The 24,085-nt window shown below is 42.1% G+C and overlaps 1 protein-coding gene across 2 annotated transcripts; it reads left to right on the top strand.

Annotated features, from left to right (window-relative positions):
- The first annotated feature begins 3,445 nt into the window (after nt 1–3,445).
- On the top strand, nt 3,446–18,625 carry ACCS (1-aminocyclopropane-1-carboxylate synthase homolog (inactive)). Of its 2 annotated transcripts, XM_053946578.1 has the most exons (16): nt 3,446–4,536; nt 5,625–6,238; nt 7,780–7,839; nt 10,429–10,499; nt 11,041–11,110; nt 12,206–12,272; nt 12,745–12,842; nt 13,417–13,494; nt 14,468–14,568; nt 15,236–15,325; nt 16,258–16,303; nt 16,432–16,573; nt 16,689–16,805; nt 17,156–17,298; nt 17,681–17,834; nt 18,037–18,625. In XM_053946578.1, the coding sequence occupies exons 1-16, from the start codon at nt 3,900–3,902 to the stop codon at nt 18,330–18,332; spliced, it is 2,784 nt and encodes a 927-aa protein (XP_053802553.1). In that variant the 5' UTR covers nt 3,446–3,899; the 3' UTR covers nt 18,333–18,625. The 2 variants fall into 2 exon arrangements, with proteins under 2 accessions (XP_053802553.1, XP_053802554.1); XM_053946579.1 differs by lacking the exon at nt 16,689–16,805 and having other exon boundaries at nt 3,451–4,536.
- Nucleotides 18,626–24,085: the final 5,460 nt, after the last annotated feature.

The raw sequence follows: 24,085 nt of genomic DNA, 5'->3' as shown, positions 1-24,085 counted from the left end.
GACTGTCCTACTGCCCTCTGTGGGCTTTACTGTGAAGTACCTTAAATAACCCTGTGGGCATGTGTTGGGATATGACTCCTCCAGAAACTTTTGCTTCTTTTCTCCCATGCCCATGTGCTGCAGCTGCTTATTAAAGTGATACCTTAATTTAGCAAAGCCAATTGTACACTCCCCACCCCTTCATGTGCCTGCCAATGCAATGAGAAGCCTAAGAGAAGGCATCTGTAATGGCTGTTTGGTCTTGCTGGTTCTGAAAGCCAGTGAGATATAATAAACTCGTCTTCAAATAAACATACAGAAATAGAAGAATTAGTAAGCAGTTTGGAAGGAGGATCCTGGTACGTATGTGATCCTGCCTTAGTTTTGGTTGAGGTGCTTTGTTTCAGTCAGCATTTTGTGGTTTTCAGAGGCTGGCCTGAGGGGTTTTGCAGGAAATTGAGTGGATAATAAATATTACTAATAAGCTTTGCAACTAGGAAGTCTGTGAAGTAGAAAGGGTGTTTTCCATTTCTTTACAATGGTGAGTTTTTAAAGAATGTAAAAATAAAGACTGCTTTGGCTTCAGCTGTTTAGTTCCTCTTGGCAATCTGGTGCAGAACAGAGAGTACCTGGGGGTGCTCTTCTGCACCATCTCTGGACAGAGCAGTAGCTCAGATCCAGAGGAACTAGCAGAATTAAGAGAGTTTTAACTTGGTCCCATTTGTTTGATAAGATGGCAAAATATTATGTTTATTTATTTAAACTATCTACCAAACTAGGAAGATACATGAAGTTTTTTGTCTCGATGGTCAATTTGGACTTTAATTTGTAAACTGCAATTATGGTAATGAATTTTTATTAGAGTCTCCTCTTAGGAAATAGACCTCAGTCTGCTCAACTTGTCTGGTTCCAAGGCAGTATGTGGCATCAGGTGGTTGTGGTTTTAGTCACAGTGCTTCTGGGCTTTACTTAAGTGCTGCCAGCAGCCACTACACATCCTGGGGAAGTAACCTTCCTCTGATCTAGGGCATTGTAAGAGCCAACCCAGCCCCTTTCCCATGCCACACGCTCTTGTGTTTTACTTGACTGCAGCAGAAACTTCCCTTTACACCCAACCATGGAAAGCCATGTACTGAACTTTGGAAAACGGGCCTGCTGGGCAACTGGCCCTCCTGTTAAATCTCTTGCTAACACATTCCCACCCTGCCAGGGTCTCCCACACGTTCCTTGCCACCCGTAGGTTTCCATGCAAACCCACTGCCAGGCAGAGAGGAAGGTAGCTGGGGCTGGAGCACCCTCTGCAGGGACCTTCCTCCCGTCACCGCGCCGGCCACGCCTGCCTGGAAGGGAGAGCTCCAGCCCAGCGCGGCCTCCCTGCGCCGCCAAGATGGATGGAGCCAAAAGGTCAGAGAGGTCCTGCTGTGCGCAGCCCTGGCTCAGGGAGTGTCCGCAGTGGGAGCGCCAAACGGCCTCTCCTCTGGGAGGGGATGCGAAGGGCATTCTTTGGGAGAGGGAAGCAGCGTGACAGTGGAGATGCTAACCCAAATGCTGCTTGGTATGAGCCATCCTCTTTGCAGCATGAAGGCATTTATGGTTTTAAGGCATTATTATTATTATTATTATTACTATTATTATTATTATTATTATCCTGTGTACTAACAAAATAATTTATTATTTTATCAGTGAAAACAACTGAACTATGAAAAATAGTTCAAGATTTATTATATTTTTTTATATTGTGAATCTAGGTTCCATTCCTTTTAATGTTTGCATTTTGAAACTGTGGCTTTTCCTGATGCCAGGACATATGACAAGTTCCTTTTGAGAATACTCTGCTGCTGTCTGGCTAAGTTATGGCCCTCAGGTATAACAGGCTCTAGCCAAGCTTTCAGGCTTCTTTGAAAAGCTTTTTAAAAAGACTGTTTCATGCTGCCTTTAATCTATTTATATTTACTACTAAACTTCTGTCGTCAATGACTCTATTCATGGTTGCCCTGGTCTTTGTGTACTCCAGTATACAATATATGTAAAAGTCCTTGAGTAATTAAGTATGTACTTGTAGAACATAGAGTGCCATTCCCATGAAAAAAAGCCAGGAAAGTAAAAGCACGTCTTATAGACATGTGGAAATACAAACTGTAGTTCAGCAGACCACTAAAAAAATCCAAACTACTCTCTCTGGTCATAATTTATTAAGAAAGGTAGTGTGATTTTTAAAGCTAAGTGGGGGTTTTTGGGGGTTTGTTTTGTTTTGGGTTTTGGTTTGGTTTTTGGGTTTGTTTGTTTTTTTGGTGTTTTTGTTTTGTTTTGCTTTGTTTTGTTTTGCTTTGTTTTGTTTTGTTTTTTTTTTTGCTAAGTATTTTTGCTTTTTTTCTTTTTATTGCCCCCGCCCCCAAGAGAGCATTCAAAGTATTTAATGAAATTTAGTAAAAATCAAGTTTTCTGTTTCCATTTCACAGACTGAGAAATGGATTCATAGAGGCTGCAAATGATTTATTAAAATCCTGAGTGAAGGTAATAACAGTTGGATAAAAAAGCCTAGTGCTGCAATGGAGTGGATCTTTTGGTCTAAGAGGAAAATTACAAACTTTGTTGTGCTTCACTACCTGTATGTTGGCCACAGGTGATACAGGATATGGACACACTATGTGTCATTCTGGTTTCCTCATTAATTACTGGTTTATGCTTGTACTTGGTGCCTTAGGGCTCAGTCCTTATCCTGCCAGACTGGGGTCTGGACTGAAATTTCCGCACCGATGTGGCACGGTGCTGCTAGCTCTGTCCTGCAGCATGGCTTGAGGCCACCTTCATGGCTGATGCGGCAGGATAGCTCTGTGAAGTCGAGTTCTGCAATTACAGATCCCTGCAGGGAATTCAAGCTGGTGTGGTGTGGAGGAAAAGGAAGAAATCTTGCATTCGTTCTCTACAGTCCTTCAGCCCAGCTAGAGATGTGGCAGAGGACGGAGTGCTTACTAGGAAGGATTTGAACCACGCAGCTCACTGACGGTGGCGGGTAAACAACGGAACAAACTGGTGTAATGCCTGGTCGCTCGGGAGGGCCAGGCTGGAGGCACAGGTCCTCCGCTGTGTCCAGGAGTGCCCAGGAGCGGCGGGCAGTGCCCCGTCCCCGTGCGTGTACCCGAGGGACACGGGGGCAGCGGGGATAGCCGCTGTCAGGGGCTGCCGCCGCACCCCCGCAGCTCTCTCCAGGCCGGGCCCGCCTCCGGCAAAAGCGCCGCCAGTGCCCCGGGCCCGGGGGCACGGTGGGAGCGGGGCCGGCCGCTCTACCGGCGGCATTCGGCGGCACCGCTCCCGAGGTCTCCGCCTCGCCGGGGCCGGAGCCGGGGGTGATACAGGCGAAGCCGTGCCGGGCCGTGCCTGGCAGCGCCGGGCGGAGCGGGGCGGGGCCGCGGTGCCGAGCGCCGTGAGGGGAGGCGCGGCCGCGGCTCGGCACGGCCCGGCACGGGGTGATGCGGAACGGCACGGTCGGTGCTGCCTCCTCCCGGGCCGGGCCGTGTGGAGGGACGGACGGCAGGAGGCAGAGAGGGAGGAAAAGAGGCAGGGTGGGAGGGACCCCACGGCGCCGCTCGGAGCCCGGCCCGGCCCCAGGAGCGCGACAAGCGCCTGGCACGGGATAAAGTTATCCCGGAATAAGGCTGCACGCATGTGCGTCACCCCGGATGTGAACATGCCGGCCCGGCTCCCCGCTAGCTCGCTCCGCCTGGCTCCAACGGATGGGCTAAGCCGTGCCGTGCCGAGCCGAGCCGTGCCGAGCCGTGCCCGAGGCCCTGCAGCCCGGTAGGGGCCGGGGGAGGCCGGCCGCCCGGGCGCCCTCGAGGGCCGAGGTGCGAAAGCCCCTCCCGGCGGGGCAGGGGCAGGTGCGCAGCCCGGGGCGAGCGGCGGGCGGGGCCCCGGGAGCGATGGATTTTCGTGGGAAGAAGTACGAGCGCGGCAGCAACTGGTCGGACCCCGAGGTGGTGGAGCTGCTGCAGCTCTGGGCCGACGAGTCGGTGCAGATAGAGCTGGAGAGCTGCTTGCGCAACCAGCACGTCTTCAACCGCATCGCCGAGGTGCTGCGGGAGAAGGGCATCCACCGGACGGGAGACCAGTGCCGGGAGAAGATCAAGAAGATGAAGCTGGAGTACCGGCGGATCAAGGACAACAGCAAGGCCCCGCGGGGCGGGCGGACGTGGAAGTTCTACGAGGTGATGGACCGGGTGCTGACCAGCCGGCCGGCCCTGGCCTATGGCTCCCTGAGCGGCAGCATGATGGCTCAGCAGGTGCTGCAGGGCGGCATGGTGGAGAGCTACCACCACCAGTTCACCTCCTCCGCCCTGCCCTTTGGACACTCCCAGCACCCTGAGCTAATGGAAATTAAATGTGAGGAGGTGAATTCTGATGACCACAGCTTGACCCCAGAGCCCCCACAAGCCATGTCTTACCAGCAGGGCTCCCCTGAAGATCAGGAGATGGAGAGAGCCTTCTTGGAGAGGGCCCAAAACGACTCTCCCATCTCCAGGGTGGAGATTCCCATTGAAACCAGTGTTTCACCTTCAGGTAGGGATAACCTTTTACATTCCAGTATAAGGTTTCTGCCCATTTTCCCAGAAAGAGAAGATTATTTCTGGTGCAGAGATAGACACCTGGTTTTCTAAGTGACATTTGGATCCTTGTTTTTCCACATGCCAGAAAGCTTTAAAGTAGAAGGCTGATATCTGAATTTATGGTGTTTTGACCATTCCCAAATGCAGGTATCTCACTGCAGGTAAATATAATCTAGAATTACTGAGCTAGGTGAAACAGTGTGTATGAAATCCAAGGAGTTCCACAAGCTGAGCTAGTTAGTTTTCTGCATATAATGCTGACAGTAAAAAACGCATTTGCATGCTTATTTGTTATCACTTGAACATAACCTGAGCTGTCTGCTGTCCTCATGCTGAATTGTATCATGACACCCTCTTCTGCCACGATTGTACTGTAAACCTGCAGGTAAAATGTATTTGCATTGTTTTAAAATATGTTCCAGATCTAATATTTTAGCCCCTCAACAGTGAAGAATACTTGGGAGTAATCATTGCCTGACTTTCTAAGCCATTCGCTGGGACTTGCAAAGAAGATGTTTTTGAAAGTCACTGGCAGAAACCGTGTATTTGTTTACAGGAGATGAGTGAGATTCCTGCACTGAAAATGCAGTTGGCATTTCCCAGAGTACAGTCTGGGAATCCTGGGGATTTCAAGCCAGTCTAGGACAGGCTGATGGAAGACCATGAATTGCTGAAGAAGGAGAGATGATAACAAATGGGAGGTTAATGTCTGAGGTCAGGAAGAAATGGTATCTCCTCTTGGCTGTGGTGATTGCATAGTTAGCCTAGTGGAGGGAACTGATGACCATTCAGGTTAATACAGAGACCATGTAAGGGGCTGGGGCTGGCAGCATCATGGTATGCCCAATGTGTGATGTTAAAAACAAACTTAAAAAACTGTTTGCGAACCTCAGGATGTACCTGACAGCTTTTGTTTTGTTTTTTCTATAAACTCTATGGTAGATAAAAGGGTGTCCTTATGACAGGCAGGAGAAGGAAGAAAGGCATGCCCAAGCTACTTTGCTGCTGCACTTTTTCTTCTTTGCTTTTGTGTATTCACAGGTTTCAGTGAGCCAAACATGGCAAACTCATCACGGATCCAGAATGTTGTTCCCCGGCCTGGCTTCTCGTCTTTGCATCGGCTGAGAAAAAAGCGGAAAGGCCAGCGCATGAGGGACCCACTTGACGATCTCCTGCTGAAGACTCTGACATCTCAGCGGGCCATGGAAGAGCGCTTTTTGCAGATGGAAGAACGCCGATTTCAGCGAGATTTGGACGTGGAGGAGCGTCGGATGCAACTGGAGCAGCGCCGGTTTGAACTGGAGAGGGAACACGAGTTTCGCATGTTCAATGTCTTTGCTCAAATGCTCAGCATCCTAAAGCAGAGCCATAGTGGCTCCTCCTCCTCTGTTGCCATGCCTCAGGGTTTGGACTTCAGCCAGGCACTGTCCGAAATTGAGGGAATGGGAGGAAGAGGGAGCAACGTGCAAGAGATGAGGGTTCGGCCGCTTGCCAAGAGGAGGGTTGACATGCACAGCTTCTGTAACCCCAGCAGCTTCCAGAGAAGCCCCTACCTCTCTGCTCGTGGCAACTTTGCCAACGTTTTTCAGGGCTCCACTGAGGAAGGGTACAAAGCCTATCATGCTGACAAGTATGATGAAGACAAGAACCCCAATGTGAGTAAGAGCCTCAAAGTGTTTTCCTGGCTTCCTTGTTAGGAAAAAAAGTTTCTCAGAGGTTTGCTGGCAGATGTCCTAAAAGTGTGGGGGTTTTTTTGATCTCACTAGTACAAGGTGATTCAAACTGCTTATTTGAGGAAAAGAAATTAAAAGAAAGAAAGAATAGAAAAGAAATTAAATTAGCTTTGTGGATCATCTAGATACCAAAGATGAATGCTATATTTAGCTCAGGTTTGCACACTCTGATTTTTTAATCAGCGTAGTAATAGCAGTAGCAGACCTTGAAAGAGATAAGAAATCTGGAGGAACAGAGCTCATTTTCCTCCTTTCACCTTGTGACCTCTATTGCCCACTGAAGACCATCTCTGATGATCTGACTATATCTGATTATTGTAGGTGATGGGTGCAGGAAGTAGAACTACTAAGTAGTAGCCTTTTTTTTTAATTACTGTTAATAACACTCAGCAATTTTTCTACCCGTTTACACTCAGCTGCTCAGTTTTAAGTAGCTCATCATAGCCCTCTTGTGGCACAAGGTCTGTGTTAATAGTTCATGGCAAATTATTACTGAGTAACAAGTGTAGTAAATATAAATAATTTATATGTGGATTACTTTTAGTTAGAGTTTTCATTCACATACTGAACTAAGTACTTGAAACTTTTAAAATATTTTATTATTAGCCCTGACTTTAGTTGCCCTGTGTGCAGGGGTGAAAACTAGATTGTCAAACTAGAAACACACAGGGGAAGTTTTTGTTACTAGGTGTATTATGAGGTACAGGCTTCTGCTTCTACAAACTGTTGTCTCTGTAGGAGGTAGTTTTTTTTAAAAAAATACCTAAAATTAGACTTGTAATTTAATAACATCAGAAGTGTATAGTTGTTTCAATTTTCTTCCACATTTTAAAATTATATTTACCCAAGCTCTTCCAATAATGAGAATGTACTAGTAGATTTGAACTCTTCAGAATCTAATGCCGTATTATATATGGCCAAATCACAAACCTGGAACTGTAGGGTCATCTCTCCAGAGGGGAAAATTCAGTAATTCAAATACTTATCATGACTACATGTTTATATGGTTTTTGAGCAAATCAGTGGAGTGGAATAGTAATTAATGGTAAACAAATGCTTTTAAGATAAAAAAACATATCCAAAACCTTGTTTAAAACTGCTGCTGAAGGGTAAACCTTGTTTTTTTTCAGAGTTGCTTTAGGGTTTCTTTTTTTAGTTACACATAATAATGAGTGAATTCAAGATTAAGTTAAACATGTTCTGTAAAGAAGTATAAACTATTAGTACATGTTCATTAACAGACAGTTTATTATTATTATTGACTAAGAAGCCAAGTGCTTGGGATATATATGGAAATGTACACACATAGATGCATGTCTTGAGTTATATATGGTGAAGTTTATGTGAACTGTGTTTTGATTTTTCTTTGGTAAGCTTTTTGGAGGCAACTTAGTGAAGTGATAACTAAGGTGATGTACTCACATGTTTTATGTGTCTATAAACAATACTGTTTCTTTTTCTAGGGTATAATAAACTTTGGCACCAGTGAGAACAAGCTCTGCTTTGACCTGATGTCCAAGCGGGTAAGTTCTATTCCAAAATAAAACACTGAATTTGCTGTGCAGTCCCTCTTCAAAGCTTGCACTTTCCTAGAGTTACTACTGTTACTCAGGATTCTCCGGTGAAGTTTTTCATTATGGATTTTAAATTTGTTGAAAGTCACTTTTGAATACATCTACTTGTACATTTATTTATTTTATTTTTGCAGGAGGATAGGAACATGGGTGTTTTTCTCTTCATCTTCGTGATGGGTTTCCCTCTGGGGATGTACTTATTTCAGAAAAGTAGATGAAAATAAAATTAATTTTATTTTCCCCTCCTTACAGCAGATGATTTAATACAGATGTTTTGAAATTAGTTTTGAACTCTATTTAATTTTGAGTATCTTTACACCCATCTATTATAAAGTCACACAACTTGGACACCTGATTCTGAACTCACCTGAAATGTGCAAGTGGGGCAGCAGTGAAATCTCTCAAAATCAGAGTGGATCAGCTGCTACCTGCTGGCTTTGCACCAGGCAAAGGAGTGGAACACATAGCAGAACTGAAAAAGTAGAAAAAGTCAAAAGGAAACAAGAGAACTATCCTGTAGAGGAATGCTTCTAGATTTCCATTAAAATCACTACCCAGGTGGCAAGCAGCCTTTGAGGTGGACATGTAGCACTTTTTCCTACCTGTGGTTGTGTGCGGGGAGGGAAGATGACTCAGAGTTGGACAGTCAGTCTTTGCAATTTGAAGTTCATGGTTGCTCCCATTCCACCACTTCCCATCCTCAAAATGTTCCCTGTTTTATTTCTGCCTGCTACTCCACTGGTTTGGGGGATGCTACCCCACCACTCCACATTCCAGCTAAAAGAACAGGTAAGGCAGAGCTGCTGCCTGCATGGAAAGGTGTCTTCTAGGCTGTGTAGGTGGTGCCTTCCTTCCTTCACTGTCCTTTCCCCTTTAAACTAACACCACTGCAGTAAGTAGTGCAGAGGGAGACAATAGTCAGCTGCATCTTAATTAGCCCTTCTATGAAAGTGAGTCAGGTATAGTGTTCATGTTTGTGGCAACAAGCAGAAGAAAGATGTTGTTGCCAGCTTCTCAGTCCTTGCAGTCTTGAGTAACAGTATGGATTCACTGAGGCTGATGCAGCATCAGCTGGGATTGTAGGCAAATATTTTTTTGCTATTTGGGATTAAAAATACTTACTGCTGCCACTGAATAATGTATCCAGTTTCTGTTTTCAACTTCTGACCCTTAAATTAGAGAATACTTACCCTATTACTTCTAGGGGTCCTCCTCTTATTAATTCATAGTCATTTTTGGCCAAGTCTGCTGGTATGTTTGGTGTTTCATTCTCTAGATAAGTTTAGGAGAGAGATGTAAGGAGGCACAGTTCTTGGAGCTACATAGACTCCAAGAACATCTGCAGCTGAATGAAGGAACTTTTATCCTATACTATCAGGTTGTAATTCTGCATGGGATAAGGACATTGTCTTTAAACTCCAGAGCTTGGCGCTAGTTATTAAAACACCTATAGAAAATGTTATGGTTTTGTTACCATGTGTGAAGCTTTCACACTGCATGTGGAATTTCCCTCCTCCTTTGCATTATCACCTACTTGTGTCACCCCCACCTTTACTCTTTTTAATATTAACTCATAGATTTGGTTGCCATTAAATATTTGGAAGGGGCATTGTATATAATACTTGTTTATTGCCTTTTTGTTTATCTAAAATGTTCTCTCAGCCTGTATCAATGCTGTGCTTTCCCTTGCAATTTCACAGAACTGGATTATGTGAAACCCTGATACTTAGAACCTTGAAAATATTTAGGTAAAAGCAGTATGCACACTTTATCTAAACATAAGTATTAAAAAGTATCTCCACAGTTCAGGTCAATCTGTCTTTGAGATCAGAAAGAACTTCTTATAGGGAACAAAGTGCCTGCCCTAGGTAATAATTATTAGGAAGATAATTTCAATTTTCTCATGTCTTTTGAAAGGTCCTGTTACACTTCAACACTTACCAAACTGATCAGAAAAATAAATCTGAAGAAGCTGCCAAAACTTTGAACTGAGACATAAATGAAAGCTGTGATTCATTAAAAAAACTAATAGATTGAAAGTTAATTAAGGAAAATGCATATCTGACTGATTCAAATTCCTTTCTAACTCTTTCTGACAGTCTGGACCTGAGCTTTCACAACTGGGACTTATTTTTCCAGCCAAAAGCTGTTGTCCTCAGAGCTTGGGCAAAACACTCTTGGGTTTGCTTAATTTGCTGAGAAAGTCTTTTGCAGACACATTGGTTATGGGCATTGGTATGGGTACGTTGCCTGTTCTGCATCCTTTTTATAGATTTCTGTGCAGTGAAGTTTTGGCTGCAATAACTTAGCAGAAACCCATAGTTCGTACAATCTGAAGGTATCACAGATCAATTTGCTGGTCCTTGCTTCTCCAAGCTGCTTTAATTCTGATGGTCAGTGCCTTTCCCAATCCAGTTTTACAGCTGTTGAAGTTGTACAAGTGTCTGTGCAGGTGTGTGCCTGTGCAAGGATCCTGTCTATCTCCATATTTCCCTTATCAGTAACTGGGCTTTTAATGTTTCTTCTCATTTTTCCCAGCTGACACAGGCTGATATGAATCTGATGGACCCTTCACTGCTTCAGTATCCTGACTGGAAAGGACATCTGTTGTAAGTCTTTTCTGTAATGCTTCTCTTTTTAACTACTTGCTTAATAAACAGAATGGATGAATACAAACCTCTTCTGCTACATTCTCTAGTTAAAATGTTTCTAGGTCACTTAAATCATCTTTTTCTTTGCAAAACTTTCCATTAGCTGTCCTACCAGCTCATCCAGTTAAAAATCCTTTTATGTGAGAGAAGATGCAGATTTTCTAAAGCAGAGTTTTAAAAGCACTTGTATACATTAACAAATTGGGTAACTCCAAACAATTTTTTGAAATATAGTGAACACTTGGGGTTGTTAATTCTTCTTTTCTGTGCCAGATTAAGGCTCATCAGAAATGCATGCACCTTTATAGACATTATCCATGGCACCTCTGCTGGGTGTAAAAATCATGTCTGTTCCATGGGCCAGAGCTATCCTGTTTTCTAGCTATTTTCACCAGACTGTACTGTCCCTGATCTGACTTTCATAAGATGTGAATATGGTTTTGAAGCCCACCCTCTTGGAGAATATTTGAATCAGTATTTACTTTTGTGTATTTTTCAGTTTACGGGAAGAAGTGGCTCAATTTTTGACCTATTACTGCAAGGCCCCTGCACCTCTCAAAGCAGAGAATGTAGGTAACCCAGTGACCATTGGTGTCTGTTCTAATGTATTGCCATTTGTTGAGAAAAAGTTTCAAAATCTGTTTTTTTAAACAAATTATTTGATAAGAATGAAAGCTGTTATCATATAAATGAGATTGATTCTTCATTTCAGTAGCTTTTGATGCTCACTTTTGCCAGAACATTTCAGGCCTACTGTATATTTGCCTTATGTTTCACTTCTGTGTGCTAGCTCCTCCTACCGGTACTCTCAGTGCGGCTTTACATTTTGATCTCCCTCAGGGACCTACTATGCCTGTGTCCCTCAGCCTTGACAAAGAGTGCCCACTGTTTGAGTTCCATGTCATTTTATTCCTCTACCTCAAGACAGAGATTTGTAATTGAACCAAGAGTTAGTTTTAGGCTGTAAAATTTGTGGCAGTGTTGCTAGATAGACATCAGGACCAGAGTCTGCAGGACTTGCTGACTTGTGAGAGATACAGCCTGGATGCAGGGGCGTGTGGAGGTCAGGAGCTCCTGTCTCTGCTGAGTGCTGGAGGCAGCAGGAGCTGGTACAGCCATTGCTTTTCTGGCTGCAGTAATTCAACAGAACCCTGCACTTAATGAGAACTGAGGTTACCACTGATCAGTTTGCTGATCACTGCCTCTTCGAGGCACCAGATTGTTCCTGGTAGTTGGAATGAAACTCATGGTATCTGTGAGCATTTGTCCTGTAGAAGCAGGAGTCAAACCTGCTTCTGTGAGAGACGATAGTTTCCACTTCTGCACAAATTTGGCAGGAGGTCAGAACTGCTCTTACCATGAAGAAAAGATAACACGTATTAACTGTTGAAAAGTACTTTGATTTACTAGCATCTCAGAACTGCTCCCCAACTTTTTCCCTACTTTAAGCGTATTATTTTTCTAAATTGCTTATTAAAATGAAAAATGGAACTGGAACAAAATGTCTGTGAAGGAACAGGATTAAAGTTATTCTGGTAGAAGTGGGATTTCAGCAGGAAAATTATAATGGAGAATAAGGGAGAAAATTTATTTCAGTCATATTCCTTTATAGTGTTGACTTTCTATGTATGGATTTATCACTAGCATTTCTCTTTCTTCTGTAGGTGATTGTTTTAAATGGTTGTGGCTCTTTATTTTCTGCATTAGCTACAGTCCTTTGTGATCCAGGGGGTAAGTGGATGGTTGGAACATTTGTTTTGTTTTGTTTTGTTTTGTTTTGTTTTGTTTTTCTACTGGGAAATAATGTTACTTTGTTTAAATACTGTTAGACAGAAGTGAAGTAGTGGAATTGGCATTGGTCTGCTGCAAAGTTCTTGTTTCCTGCAAAGTTGTGCTGTGAAATTCTTCATTTCTGTGGTCTGCAGATGTCATGCGCTCACACTTGGTGCCTGCCCTGTCTGCCTTCACTGTTTTTGTGGTGCCCTGTTTTAGTTTGCCAGACTAGACATGGGCTATACTCATGGTTACCTGGGCACTTGCAGAATATTAAAGAATTAATGTAAAAATAAAGTGAAGAAAGAGGCTGTAGAATTGCAGTTTTTCCAAGGGACCCAGCTGTAAAAATGCTTTCATATTTAGCTAAAGCACATTAGGAGAGAAGACTGTGGCCTGTTGATAACTAATTTTGTTTTCTTGGTTCCAGAAGCTATTCTGATTGCTACTCCCTTTTATGGTGGTATTACCCAGAGTGTCTTCCTCTATGGTAATGTCAAGCTGGTGTATGTCTATTTAGACAGTAAGGTAAGATCTGAGAGAAGGGAATAACAACCTCTGTAGTTAAACTGGAAAGCTGACCTTTGTAAACCTCTGCAAGCAGTTCTCAGAACAAGGGTACACTACAGCCAGTGGACATTTACACACACAGGTTATTGCTGGGAAAATGGGCACATGGTTTACAAGAAAGTCACTTGAGACCATGCATCTGGATTCCAATTTTGTCCTTTTCTTGTATCTTACTCCCAGTAAAAGTTCTTGAAAGGAAAAAAATTACCATTTTGAACCTTGGAGAGCAAAGTTACTTCGTGTGCTACTGAAGGTGGTCCCAGGGTGGAAGAGCAGATGGAGATATTACATTGCTTTAGTTATCCAAGGATAGCAAGAAGCATCTGGTTTTGGCCAGCCTATGATGGACTTTTCTTTGATTTTACTTATTGATTTATTTATTCTCTCTGTAGTATAAAAGGATAAGATGATGGTTGCTAGGTCATTATTGTTGGGGATTTATTTTCTTTCAGGGAACATTTCTCAGTGGATTGACTCAAGGCAGTCTCTATGGAAACAACTTTGCCTTTTTAATCTTTTTTATGTTTTTCAGATTACTGGAACAAGTACTCGGCCTTTTCAGCTTACAGTGGAAAAACTGGAAAAAGCCTTGCAAGATGCCCGGGCAGAGGTGAGTTTAGTTTCACATTACCAGCTAAGTTTACAATATATTGGAGATGTCACATCCCAGAAGTGGCCTAACTATCAAAGCATTTTAAAAACCTAGCATTTTCTGGTTGTCCTTGTAGACCATATGAGATGACGGCTTGCAAGCTCAGGGGCACTTCTAGGGGGAATCCCTCAGTGTTGTGTCTGTCCAGTTTTGGTCACAGCACAGAAGGATAAACAAGACAATTTGTGAAGCACTGGAATCCATTCATATCACCAAAAAAATGTACTTGGGCGTGCACTAAAATCTGGGACTACCCAGGATTTCTCCCTCAAAAAGGCCAGCTGAGTTACCTGAAAAGTGACTGCTCTACATAGCAGGGCAGATGAACACGCTAAGAATGCTGAGAATTTTCACAGGAGGGAACTGTAGAGGATAAAATGCAAGTGAATATCACTTTTCTGAAGAGTTAGTCTGTAAGTTTGGCATTGTCCTAAATCTCATATATGTTTAGCTGCATCTGTGAATTGCTACTAGCTCTGACATCTCCAGCCAAGTAGTGTGCTCTAAATGAGTACACTTTGCAACCACCTAACTCAAATTCTTGTCTTTCTTGCCACTTTCACAGGCAGTCTTCAGTAATTTATTATTTCTTAATTACTAATGCAGCTCAGAAAAAGTACTTCCCTACTGAGAGCATGTGAGACCATCTTTCTCATTAATTGGTTGACCAGATGGCAACCAATTACTTGGTGGTGGCAATTCCCTCTTTTCAAAATCATAGATTAATTCTATAATATTTTGCTCATTTCACTTTGCAAATGATTTAATTGTAAAAAAAAATCTTAATTGGTGGCTGAAAGTCTTCTCATGCAAATCTAACCTTTGAGGTGAAAAGTCATGGTGGAAGCTTCAGGGGAATCCTGTGTAGAGGAACTGAAAATTTCTCCCATGATAAGCACTCTCTTAATACTATGATGTTTGTATTCTGCAGGGTGTCACTGTAAGGGCCTTAATTCTTCTGAATCCCCAAAATCCCCTTGGGGACATCTACTCCTTGTCAGAGCTACGGGATTACCTGGAATTTGCTAAAAGGTATGTCATTTTGGAAGGCTGAGATATCCTGAGTCAGATACAGCTTCCAGAATCTGGTGGACTACTTGCTGTCCCTGAATTTATCTGTGAATACCTTTTAAGTCAGGTAAACAGTCTGTTCTTCACACACATTGGTGAACTTAAGAAAGGAGAGGGGAGTGCTGGGATCATGGACCCTGCAGTCATTTGGGGTGGCAAAGCAACTTGCATCAAGGAATGCAAGTTTTATTTTTCAGTAATCCAAGGAAACACTATGGCACTGAGCTTCCCTGGTAGGAAGCTGAGTTCTTTTCGTTCTCTGTATCTGTAAAGACAAAGAAGTATATGAATATGGGTTCCCAGTTTCATCATGGATCATAATAATCTTTGAGATTCAGATTCTATGAGATGCTGAGTGGATGGGTAGTACATATAGGAATTATTTCTCACATTGGCAATGATAGGATCTTTGTCTTGTTACATGGTTACAGTGGGTGACATTTAAGTGGATATATGTCAAATCATTTCAATGTACACAAAACAGATCTAAATTGAGAAAAGTTGCTTTATTTCTGCAAAATTTGGCATCCCCTCTTCTTTGTATAAAGCAAGTATTTGGAGGCCTGAGTTTATCTCTGTTAAACAAAAAGCAGCCTTCTTTTGTAATCTCAATTTTGTCCTTTTGCAGGCGTGAATTGCATGTGATAGTAGATGAGATCTACATGCTGTCAGTTTTTGATGAATCAGCCACGTTTCACAGTGTCCTAGGCATGGACAGGTAAAAGCAGCTCCTACTTCCCTGGCCATCTTCCAGTGACAGTTCAACATGATGCCTTGCTGAGAACTTGTGACTGGAAGTTAAGTCATGAGCTAGTAAATTCTGAATCCACCTTACATTGATTTATGCCCTTTTTTTTTAATATAATTTCTGAATGGTAAATGCATTTTGTCAGCATTTAATCTAGCAAGTAAAAAAATGGTAGTTAGCTTTTTATTGTGGGATACTTCTCAATGTGTGCATCAGTATTTGGTTATGATAGTCCCCAGAACTGAAAACAGATTTTTCATTTGTTGAAGGTGATAATTTTTTTCCTACCTAAATATGTTTTTCCCATGTTTCTGTTGATGTTTGTAAATACTTTCTATTGGTGTTTACTTCCTAATTTTCCATAGAGTAGTCCCAGATCATTGTTTTAATGAGATGAAAAACTTCTTAAATATTTTTAAAAATATGGTGTGTTGTTGAGTTTTTTGTTTTTTTTTTTTAATTTCTAGTCTTCAGCAGTGGTGCTAGCTATCTTTTTGTTCTCAGTTGCAAGGAAATAAAATATACTCAGTTAAGTGTTAGCTCAGTCTTGCTGGGCTTAGATGTAAAAGAACATCGCTTTTGATTCTTGACAAAATACATTGGCAGAAGCCTGATTTCTAGCATTAAATGTACGAGCTTCAGGAAATGTGCATGTAAAATGTAGCAGTTGTAAGCATCTGTGTCTTTGAAATATTTAAAAATTCTATCTAAAGCTACTTCCAATAGGTTCCTAGCTTGTAAAGTTAGGTTGCATTTGAATTTTCCCTTCTTGACTGCTGTTCGGTGATGCACTGTCTGTCATTGTGTAATGCTGCCTCTCTGTTTCTGCAATGCTGCACTGGTGATCCAAAAGCTTCAGCACCTATGACACTAACTGCTCATCTGCATCCTTCTACATACAGATTGCCTGATCCACAGCGGACTCACGTGATGTGGGGCATAACCAAGGTGAGTGCTGGTTGTTATCGTGCTGTGCCTTGGGCTCCTCAGGTTCCTCATGCTGGAAAGATCAAGTTAGTAGTAATAGGGTCCCAGTGGTTCAGTGTAATAAAGTAGTCTCTCTGCATCTTCTGCAGGATTTTGCTGTTTCTGGGATTCGTTTTGGTACTTTATATACAGAGAACCAAGATGTTGCTAATGCAGTGGCTTCTTTGTGTTATTTCCATGGGGTTTGTGGACCTGTTCAGCACAAGGTTGCGCAGCTGCTTAGAGACAGAGGTGAGTCAGTAGCTCCATGTACAATCTTCTGCCATTCTGTATGTTTCAGTACCTGGAAAATCTCCCCTCCCTTATGTTCCCTAATGGTCTCCTCTTTGTACACCTTAATTGACAGTTTTCTATTCAAGAAGAAGCTGCCCGTGCAACACAAGGCTGACAGCTCTGCAGAAAAGGACCATTTCTGCAGAGCTCCTGATCAGCAGAGTTAGAGGAGCAGCTTGGAAGAAGCATGGTAGCTATTTATACAGAAATTGCCAGTGTTATCTAGAACCAGATGAGCAGAAACAAAGAATACAGGCTTGTAGGACAAGGGAAATGGAAATGGGCTTCAAACTCTACGCAGGGTGGAATGCTAACAGTCCACAATGAATAAGAACTATAAATGTAGGGAAACTTCCTCAGGAAGGTCGAGATACTCTTCTGTGCAGACATGAAACTGTGCAGTTTCGTGTTATTTGAGGAAACAGAAAACAAAAGAAGGAGATTAAGTATGAAGCAGACACTGAGTGTCTTGGAAGCTTGAACAGATCTGAATACTTCCTCAGCTTGTGATTCTTTTCTTTATCTTCTTCTTCTGGTCAGATTGGATCAACCAGGTGTACCTGAGGGCCAATCATGCTCGCCTAAAAGCTGCCCATACGTATGTGACAGATGAGCTGAAGACACTTGGGGTTCCTTTTCTCAACCGCAATGCAGGCTTCTTTGTGTGGATTGATTTCCGAAAGGTTGGTAGTTTTAGGAAGTGAGGCTTTTCCTGGGGTGAGGACAGGCATGTAGTACAACTGCATCTAGAGGAAAAGTTAATATTGTGACAAGCATTTTGTTTCAAAAAATCTGTTGTCTGAGGAAGAGAGGGAAGGACTGCCAGATGTTTCTGTCTGTTCTTTTCCTTTCATCAGTCTGTGAACTTCCCTCCTTGCAGGAATCTTTCTACTCTCAAGCCAATTCCCTCCCCATTTCTTCCTTTGTATCACAACTGCTGTACATCAGAGGTAAAAGGTGTCTCCCTTGGCCTTTGCAGACCTTATGGGAATCACAAATTCATGAGGATCTCAGTGATGTAGTCTATATGGTACTAACCTCTGGCCCTTCTGATGACTCTCCTAGTACCTGAAGACAGGCACATTTGAGGAGGAGTTGCTGCTCTGGAAGCGTTTTCTGGATAATAAGGTCCTCCTGTCCTGTGGAAAAGCCTTTGAGTGCAGTGAACCTGGATGGTTCCGTATCATCTTTGCTGACAAGGCCCACCGACTGCAGTTAGGTGAGTAATGTTCTTTTTCCTCCCACCACAATTTCTGCAGCACTGTTCCCTTCTCTTCTTAATCCTAAACTTAGCCTTTATTATCCTCTCATCTTCTCTGTTCTTTTCTCCCTTTCTACATTATCCTTTTCTGGATTGGATGGATTTGAAGACACTTGTGGCTTAAACTAATCCAGTAGTGTTTCTCCTTATACCACTGCAGGTATGCAACGGATACGCAAGGTTTTGGAAGAGCGTGAGCAGGAGATACTGGCTGAGGAGGAGCAGCCTTGTCAATCAGACCAGGATGGCAAAGCAGATAGCACAGATGAAGTCATTTTTGTATCCCGCCACCAGGACCCTATCTGTGCCAGTAGCTCCAGCCTTGGTGACCTCATTGGCCTCCTGCAGCAACAGATGCGTTCATCTGACTGGCTACAGAAAAACACAGCTGAGCAATTTGCCCAGGAAAAGCCAGAGATCTATGATGTGTTCAGCAAACTGGTGGGGAAGCAATAGGGGTCAGTGTGCCTTCAGGGGCATTCCTGAGCAGTGACTGACCCTGGGCCCCTAACAACTCGGTCGCGACTTCCAGCAAATAATATATTTTCTGTATAGCAAGAAAATTACTTTGTAGGCCCCCTCCTCTGCCTCCTGTTTGAGATCTCTGATTTGTACTATATAGGTGTGTTTCCTTGGATTGGGGTGAGGGTAGGGAAGGGGGGGGTGTCTTGTTTGTGTGCTGCTCTCTGTTCTGCGGCATCATTGTATTTTATATTTAATTTCTAATGAATATGCTCTCAACTCTCTTATAAGGTCCTGTGGTGTAATTTTTTTATTCTTCTTCACACTTTCCAGAAAGAGACTCTAGATTGTTAAGTTATGTGAAGTTTCCCTTTTCTTAATTGATGATCAGCTATAACTATTTGGGGGCCAGCTGTCTCAAAGAGGTGGTTTTGAGAGATAGAATCTAGTGTCAGCCCTAACTTAGCCCTAGCTAAGGGTAAATAAACATGTACATAGATTCATCTTCATGACTGGCTCTTAGGCCCATAGTCATCTAGACTGAGTTCTATAAATCATTTTGTTTTGAGTTGGTTTCCAGTCTGACCTCACATCAGACAGTATCTCTCAGGGTCTGTGTATGAAGTCTTGATGACCCCACGATTGTAAAAGTCCTTTTTCTCCCAGCCCAAGCCGCCAATGAAGAGGTTTGGAATGCGTCCAATTGCTTTTTCAAGGTTGTTTATTTCTTCTTATCTATACATTCTTTCTCTGACCTGCCGAGATCCTCTCAGCAAGGCAGCCATGGCAGTCTGCCCTCGAGCCTCAGGTGTCTCCCACCTTATATACTCAAAACTACGTGTACCATGTTTACAGTTCCCGTATCAATACCTAAGATCTATGTTGGACATTGTGTCTCTACCTTAAACCAATAGAAAAGTGTCACTATCACAGCAAGACATGGAGGACAAGAAGAACAAGAAGAAGATCAGGACGTGCCCAAATCCCTCCATCTTGTCCCCTGAACCCCTTATCTTAAAAACCCCAAAATTCTATTTTTCACCCTATGTTAATTTCACTATCACACTACTCAAACCCTTGTGGCTTATAATCCCTCATATAAAATTGACAGCCTCTTCCACAGGCTAAAATTGAAGCCACAGCTGTTTTTGACTTCATGCCAGGGTCTCCAAGCCCCCTGTCAGGGTCTTGAGACAGCCAGGGCAGCCAGAGGGATGTCCTGGACTCTGACAAGTATCCACTGCTCTTGGCTGGTGAAATGCCTGGTTTTGTTTCTGTTCTTCTTTTTTATATTCATAGAAATAAACTGCATCCATTGGCCTTTTGGCAGAATGTCCAGAACAGAGCTACAAATGGAGAGGCAATAGAAAGTAGATGTTCTTTTTGTATTTTTCTATTCCTGGAAGTCCATCCCTTGTGGTTAACAGCAACGTATATTGGCAAAAGAGTGCAGAGAATACTTCTGCCACCGTGTTAGGTGTACCTGCAGGCACAGCTGCTTCTGTCACCTACCACAGGCATCCAAGGACGTGCCTTCCACCATTATCATGATAATGAATGCATTTTTTTCTGTTTCTCAGTTTGCAGGGAAATTTTTTTGACTAAATGGTATTCTTCTGTCTCCTTCTCTTTCCCATTTTAAGAAACTGTTTTCTGTATGCTGGTGGTAGAGTATTTCAACTGAAAGACTTCTTTCACAGATGAAAAACTATTTAACTTCTGGTACTATAAAATTTGGGTATCCTAAAGGAATTGGAGCTTGTTTTTCTGCATACATATTAATCAAGAGTTGAAGGAAATTGTTCATGAAAACTGAATAGAAGTGCACATTTCCTCTCCTCATAGATTTTGGCAGATGGGCATGAGTGCCAAAAGCGCGTCTGCATCATAAACCAAATTACAAAAGCATAGGCAACAAATAAATAATGCAACCACAGTTTGCTGTGTGGTGATGGTGGAGAGCTGCTTGGACAGTGAGAGGGAAAGTCTGAGCAGTGGCTGAAGAGAAGATGGTGCTGCTTGTGACTGCTGTGAGCAGTAACCAGTTCCTCCTTTGGCAATGAGGCAAGGTTGGTGAGGTGACTGGTAAGATCAGTATAAGGGATAGTTATAAACATAGTATTTGCTAACTAGTTTGGCATTTGTCCATGGACAATATTTCTAAGTCCACAAAGAAAACTATAGCAGAAGACAGGTGTCATTAATGAATGGGAAGTGAGATGTACAGCCAAATTAAAAATAGACTTCCTGATTTTCCCCCTCTTATTTATGTACCCCAAGGAGGACCTGAGCAACAAAATTTTAGTGATCAAGCTCTTTGAAATCAAGAGCCAGGTAAGACATTAGTTAAAGTGATATTTTAGGGGATCCCTATAACAAATTCAACCCATTAATTACTCCTAATTTTCTTTTGTTGTTCTAGTCATTCTTTCTGTTGGAGTATATGAATATACAATAGTAACAATTTATGCAATATTTTTCACCCATATATATTTACTGCCCAGAAAGCAGGCTTATTGTACTGTCTCTGTGTGGATTCAGCTAATAAAGCACACCTCTGCAGGAAAGAGGGTGTGATGTGCTTTCAGAATCCTCACAGCTAGTACAGTATGGCTGACAGTCACATCTAAGCATGCTGTAACTCAACAGAATACACACACTTTGTTGCATTGAGTATTTTCTATGTTTTTTTCACATTTAACACCTGCCTGAGGACCTCTCCACTGAGGAATGTTAACTTGGTCAGAGAAAAAAAAAATTTAACTGGAAATGAGGCTAGAGAGAAATATGGTTGTGAGTCTGCTGTTGGGGAAAAAAGTGTTTTTTTGACTGGTAAACCCCATAAATGTTATAAATGGCCTTAACTAGTTTACAAGAAGTGGTAAACACATAGAAAGTCCTGTGCATATGTATATAGAAGCTAAATTAATTCCTATTTGCTCTAAGATTACCCCTGAGAGGAAAAACACAGGTTCTGCCTGTACAAATTGTTTGTTCTTTCTGCTACCTTCATGTTAGATGTTTTCTCTGCTTGATGTATCTCGTAGTTCTCATTAATGGCCTTTTCTTTTTCTATGTGGCAAATCTCTACAGTAAAAACATAGCGAAAAGATTAAGGATTCTCCCCTGCTGTCCCTGCCCTCACAATTTTTTGGACCTATTTGTCAAGCGAGAGGCAAACAGAGCAGCATCTCATATGAATCCAGTCAGATATATATTTATAAAACTTCTGCATTTCATCTAAAACAAGAAATGCCATCAAAATGAGTATAACACTGTGCTTTCATTGCTTGAACTCATTGTAATCATACTAGACGATAAAATCCACTTTGCATACAATTTTTATGTTCCAGTTATCATTCATTTGAGCACAGAAAGGATCCTAGATGGTTTCATGGTCCTTGCCATGTTGCAGTCACTCTCTCTCTCCTCCTCCCTCTCTGTTCCCCTCCTCTGCCCCCTTGCCCATTCTGTCTCTCTTCTCCAGAGAAGTATTCAATACTTTTAGGGTAGAGGTGGGAATTTCCTGTCCTGTTTCTATGTCATAGAAACTTGCATAACATACATTTCAGGCATACACCTGACATTTCATGTTTATGGGAAAGAAAAATCTGTAAATCTCCAAATTATTAACCTGTGCTACATTGCAGTTAAGCAGGCAAAATAAGTGGAGCCCATTCAAGATAAGTATTTCTGAAAAATCATGCATACTTACAGGAGGAATCAGTGAAAATGAGTTTTCCTTACAGAAATTTAATAGGGCCTAAGCAAAATATCTGTAAGGAAAAATATTCAGTGGTAACTTAAGAGCTTTCCACCTTAACTGAAGAAGGGCAGTTGCTCAAATGTACTGTGTGATAGACATTATTTTTTAAAAAAATAAATGTTAATCCTTTAATTGTTGTCTTTCTCTCTTGGAACATCCAGCAGGTCACACAGTTGGGCTGACTGCTGTGTGTTTCCCCCATCCCTATAATGACCCAGTTTCTTGAAACCTGCCTTGGGGTCAAATTATCATTTATATCAACAGTTTCTCTGCAGTCCTCCTCCAGTTACTTGGTTACAGAATCCCTCTGTTGCTCTCATCTTGCTGGCAGAGTGGTGGTTTCATTTCATCAGAGAGATAGTGGCACACAGAGGCTCTATGATAAAAAAACCTCTCATGGAGGAAGCTATGTGAATCACACCCCTGAAAATTTCTTCATCTGAAGTATCAGGCATACAAAACTGCTTTTGCACTTTTAATTACATATGCAGCTATTTTTGTAATATTTGCTGACCTAACGAGAGGTTGTTTTGGTTATTTCTGAAGCAATTCAGACCACATCATGAAGAATAGGGCAAGGTAACCTACAAGGATTATATACAGAATGATATGTGTTCCATTTTAGAAAATCAGAGTGGCAAGACAGACTCATTTTCCATTCCAATTAATGCTTTATTTATTACTGACTTACATAAAACACTGGCAACTGACTGATGACAAGATCCTAGATTATTTGCAGCCAGCAAATATACTAAAGAGTCTGAGGAGGTTATAAATACTCTACTTTTTGCCCTCAGTTTGATGGGATTGGTTATTTTTAGAAAATAGCCAGTCGACCTTATCAAAATGAAGAATCAAACATAGTCTGGAAAAACACTGCAAGGAAAGGCTATTTTTAGCTCTCCGTCTATTCCCTGCTGCTATCCAGCAAGGTCTGATGGCACAGCTCATGCACGACTGCTTAGTTATTCTAGGCGAGTGCTTGTTATGACCTGTCCTTTCCCTGGATGCCTCACTGCAGAAGGCATTCAATTGATTAAAGATTAATGCCTCTGCAGACCATGACAGCTGAAAGCTTTAGGGAGGGGGGAACACACACTGACAGATTGTTTCTATCTGCATTTTTCTGCCAGATTAATAGTTTCTTTGAAGGGAGCTCTTGCCTAACTGAATTTCTTTGTGTCTCATATCCCTCAGTGGGATCTATTGCAGTACCCCTTCTAAGTATATTTACAATTCTTTTTCCTTTCAGTTCAGGAAGGCAGTAGAGGAAGTAAAAGTTACAGACATAAGTTAAATCACTGTTTTGACCAGTACCATCCATCACAAACCAGTAGCACTGGAAGTGCATGATGGACTGGATCAAGAGAGAAAACCATGCAAGTGGCTGCTAGACAGTTTATTGATCAGGCTAGTTAAAAACTTCACTGATATAAATGAGGGTACCATTTGGTTGTAAGACTTTAACCAGAACAGTGAACCAAAGCAAGGACCTGGCTGCTACAATATCCTTCTTTCTCTTATAATAGAAACTCTTTAATTTAGTTCAGTACCTTATATATTGGCAGTAGCCAATAACAAAATTTTCAGAAGAATAAACTGAGCAATGAGTTTTTAGTTATGCTATGCCATAGGTGGAAAATAAGGTCGAAAAAATGTCCTCAAACCATTAGATTTCCTCTTCATATTTGCTTTTTAAAATTACCTCCTTTTATTATAAATGTGTTTCCAGAATGTGCTGCTTCCATCACTGACTGCACAAGGTACACCAGAATCTCACATGCAGTTTCTTTACATGTGGAGGCACAGTAGCTAGCAAAAGGTTTTCTCCTCTGTACACTGATCATCCCAGCAGAAAATGCAGGATGCTGTATGCGACAGCAGGCAAATGTATGGTGTCATGGTAAAGCCCTAAAAAACAAATTCCAAATGACTCCCAAAGAGCCACAGAAGGCAGGACATAAAAGGGCAAAGCAAAGAG

This window comes from Vidua chalybeata, chromosome 6 (assembly GCF_026979565.1).
Source record: "Vidua chalybeata isolate OUT-0048 chromosome 6, bVidCha1 merged haplotype, whole genome shotgun sequence".
NCBI classification, from domain to species: domain Eukaryota; kingdom Metazoa; phylum Chordata; class Aves; order Passeriformes; family Viduidae; genus Vidua; species Vidua chalybeata.
The sequence above is the reverse complement of the archived record's forward strand: the minus strand, read 5'-3'. Positions and strand labels throughout refer to the sequence as shown.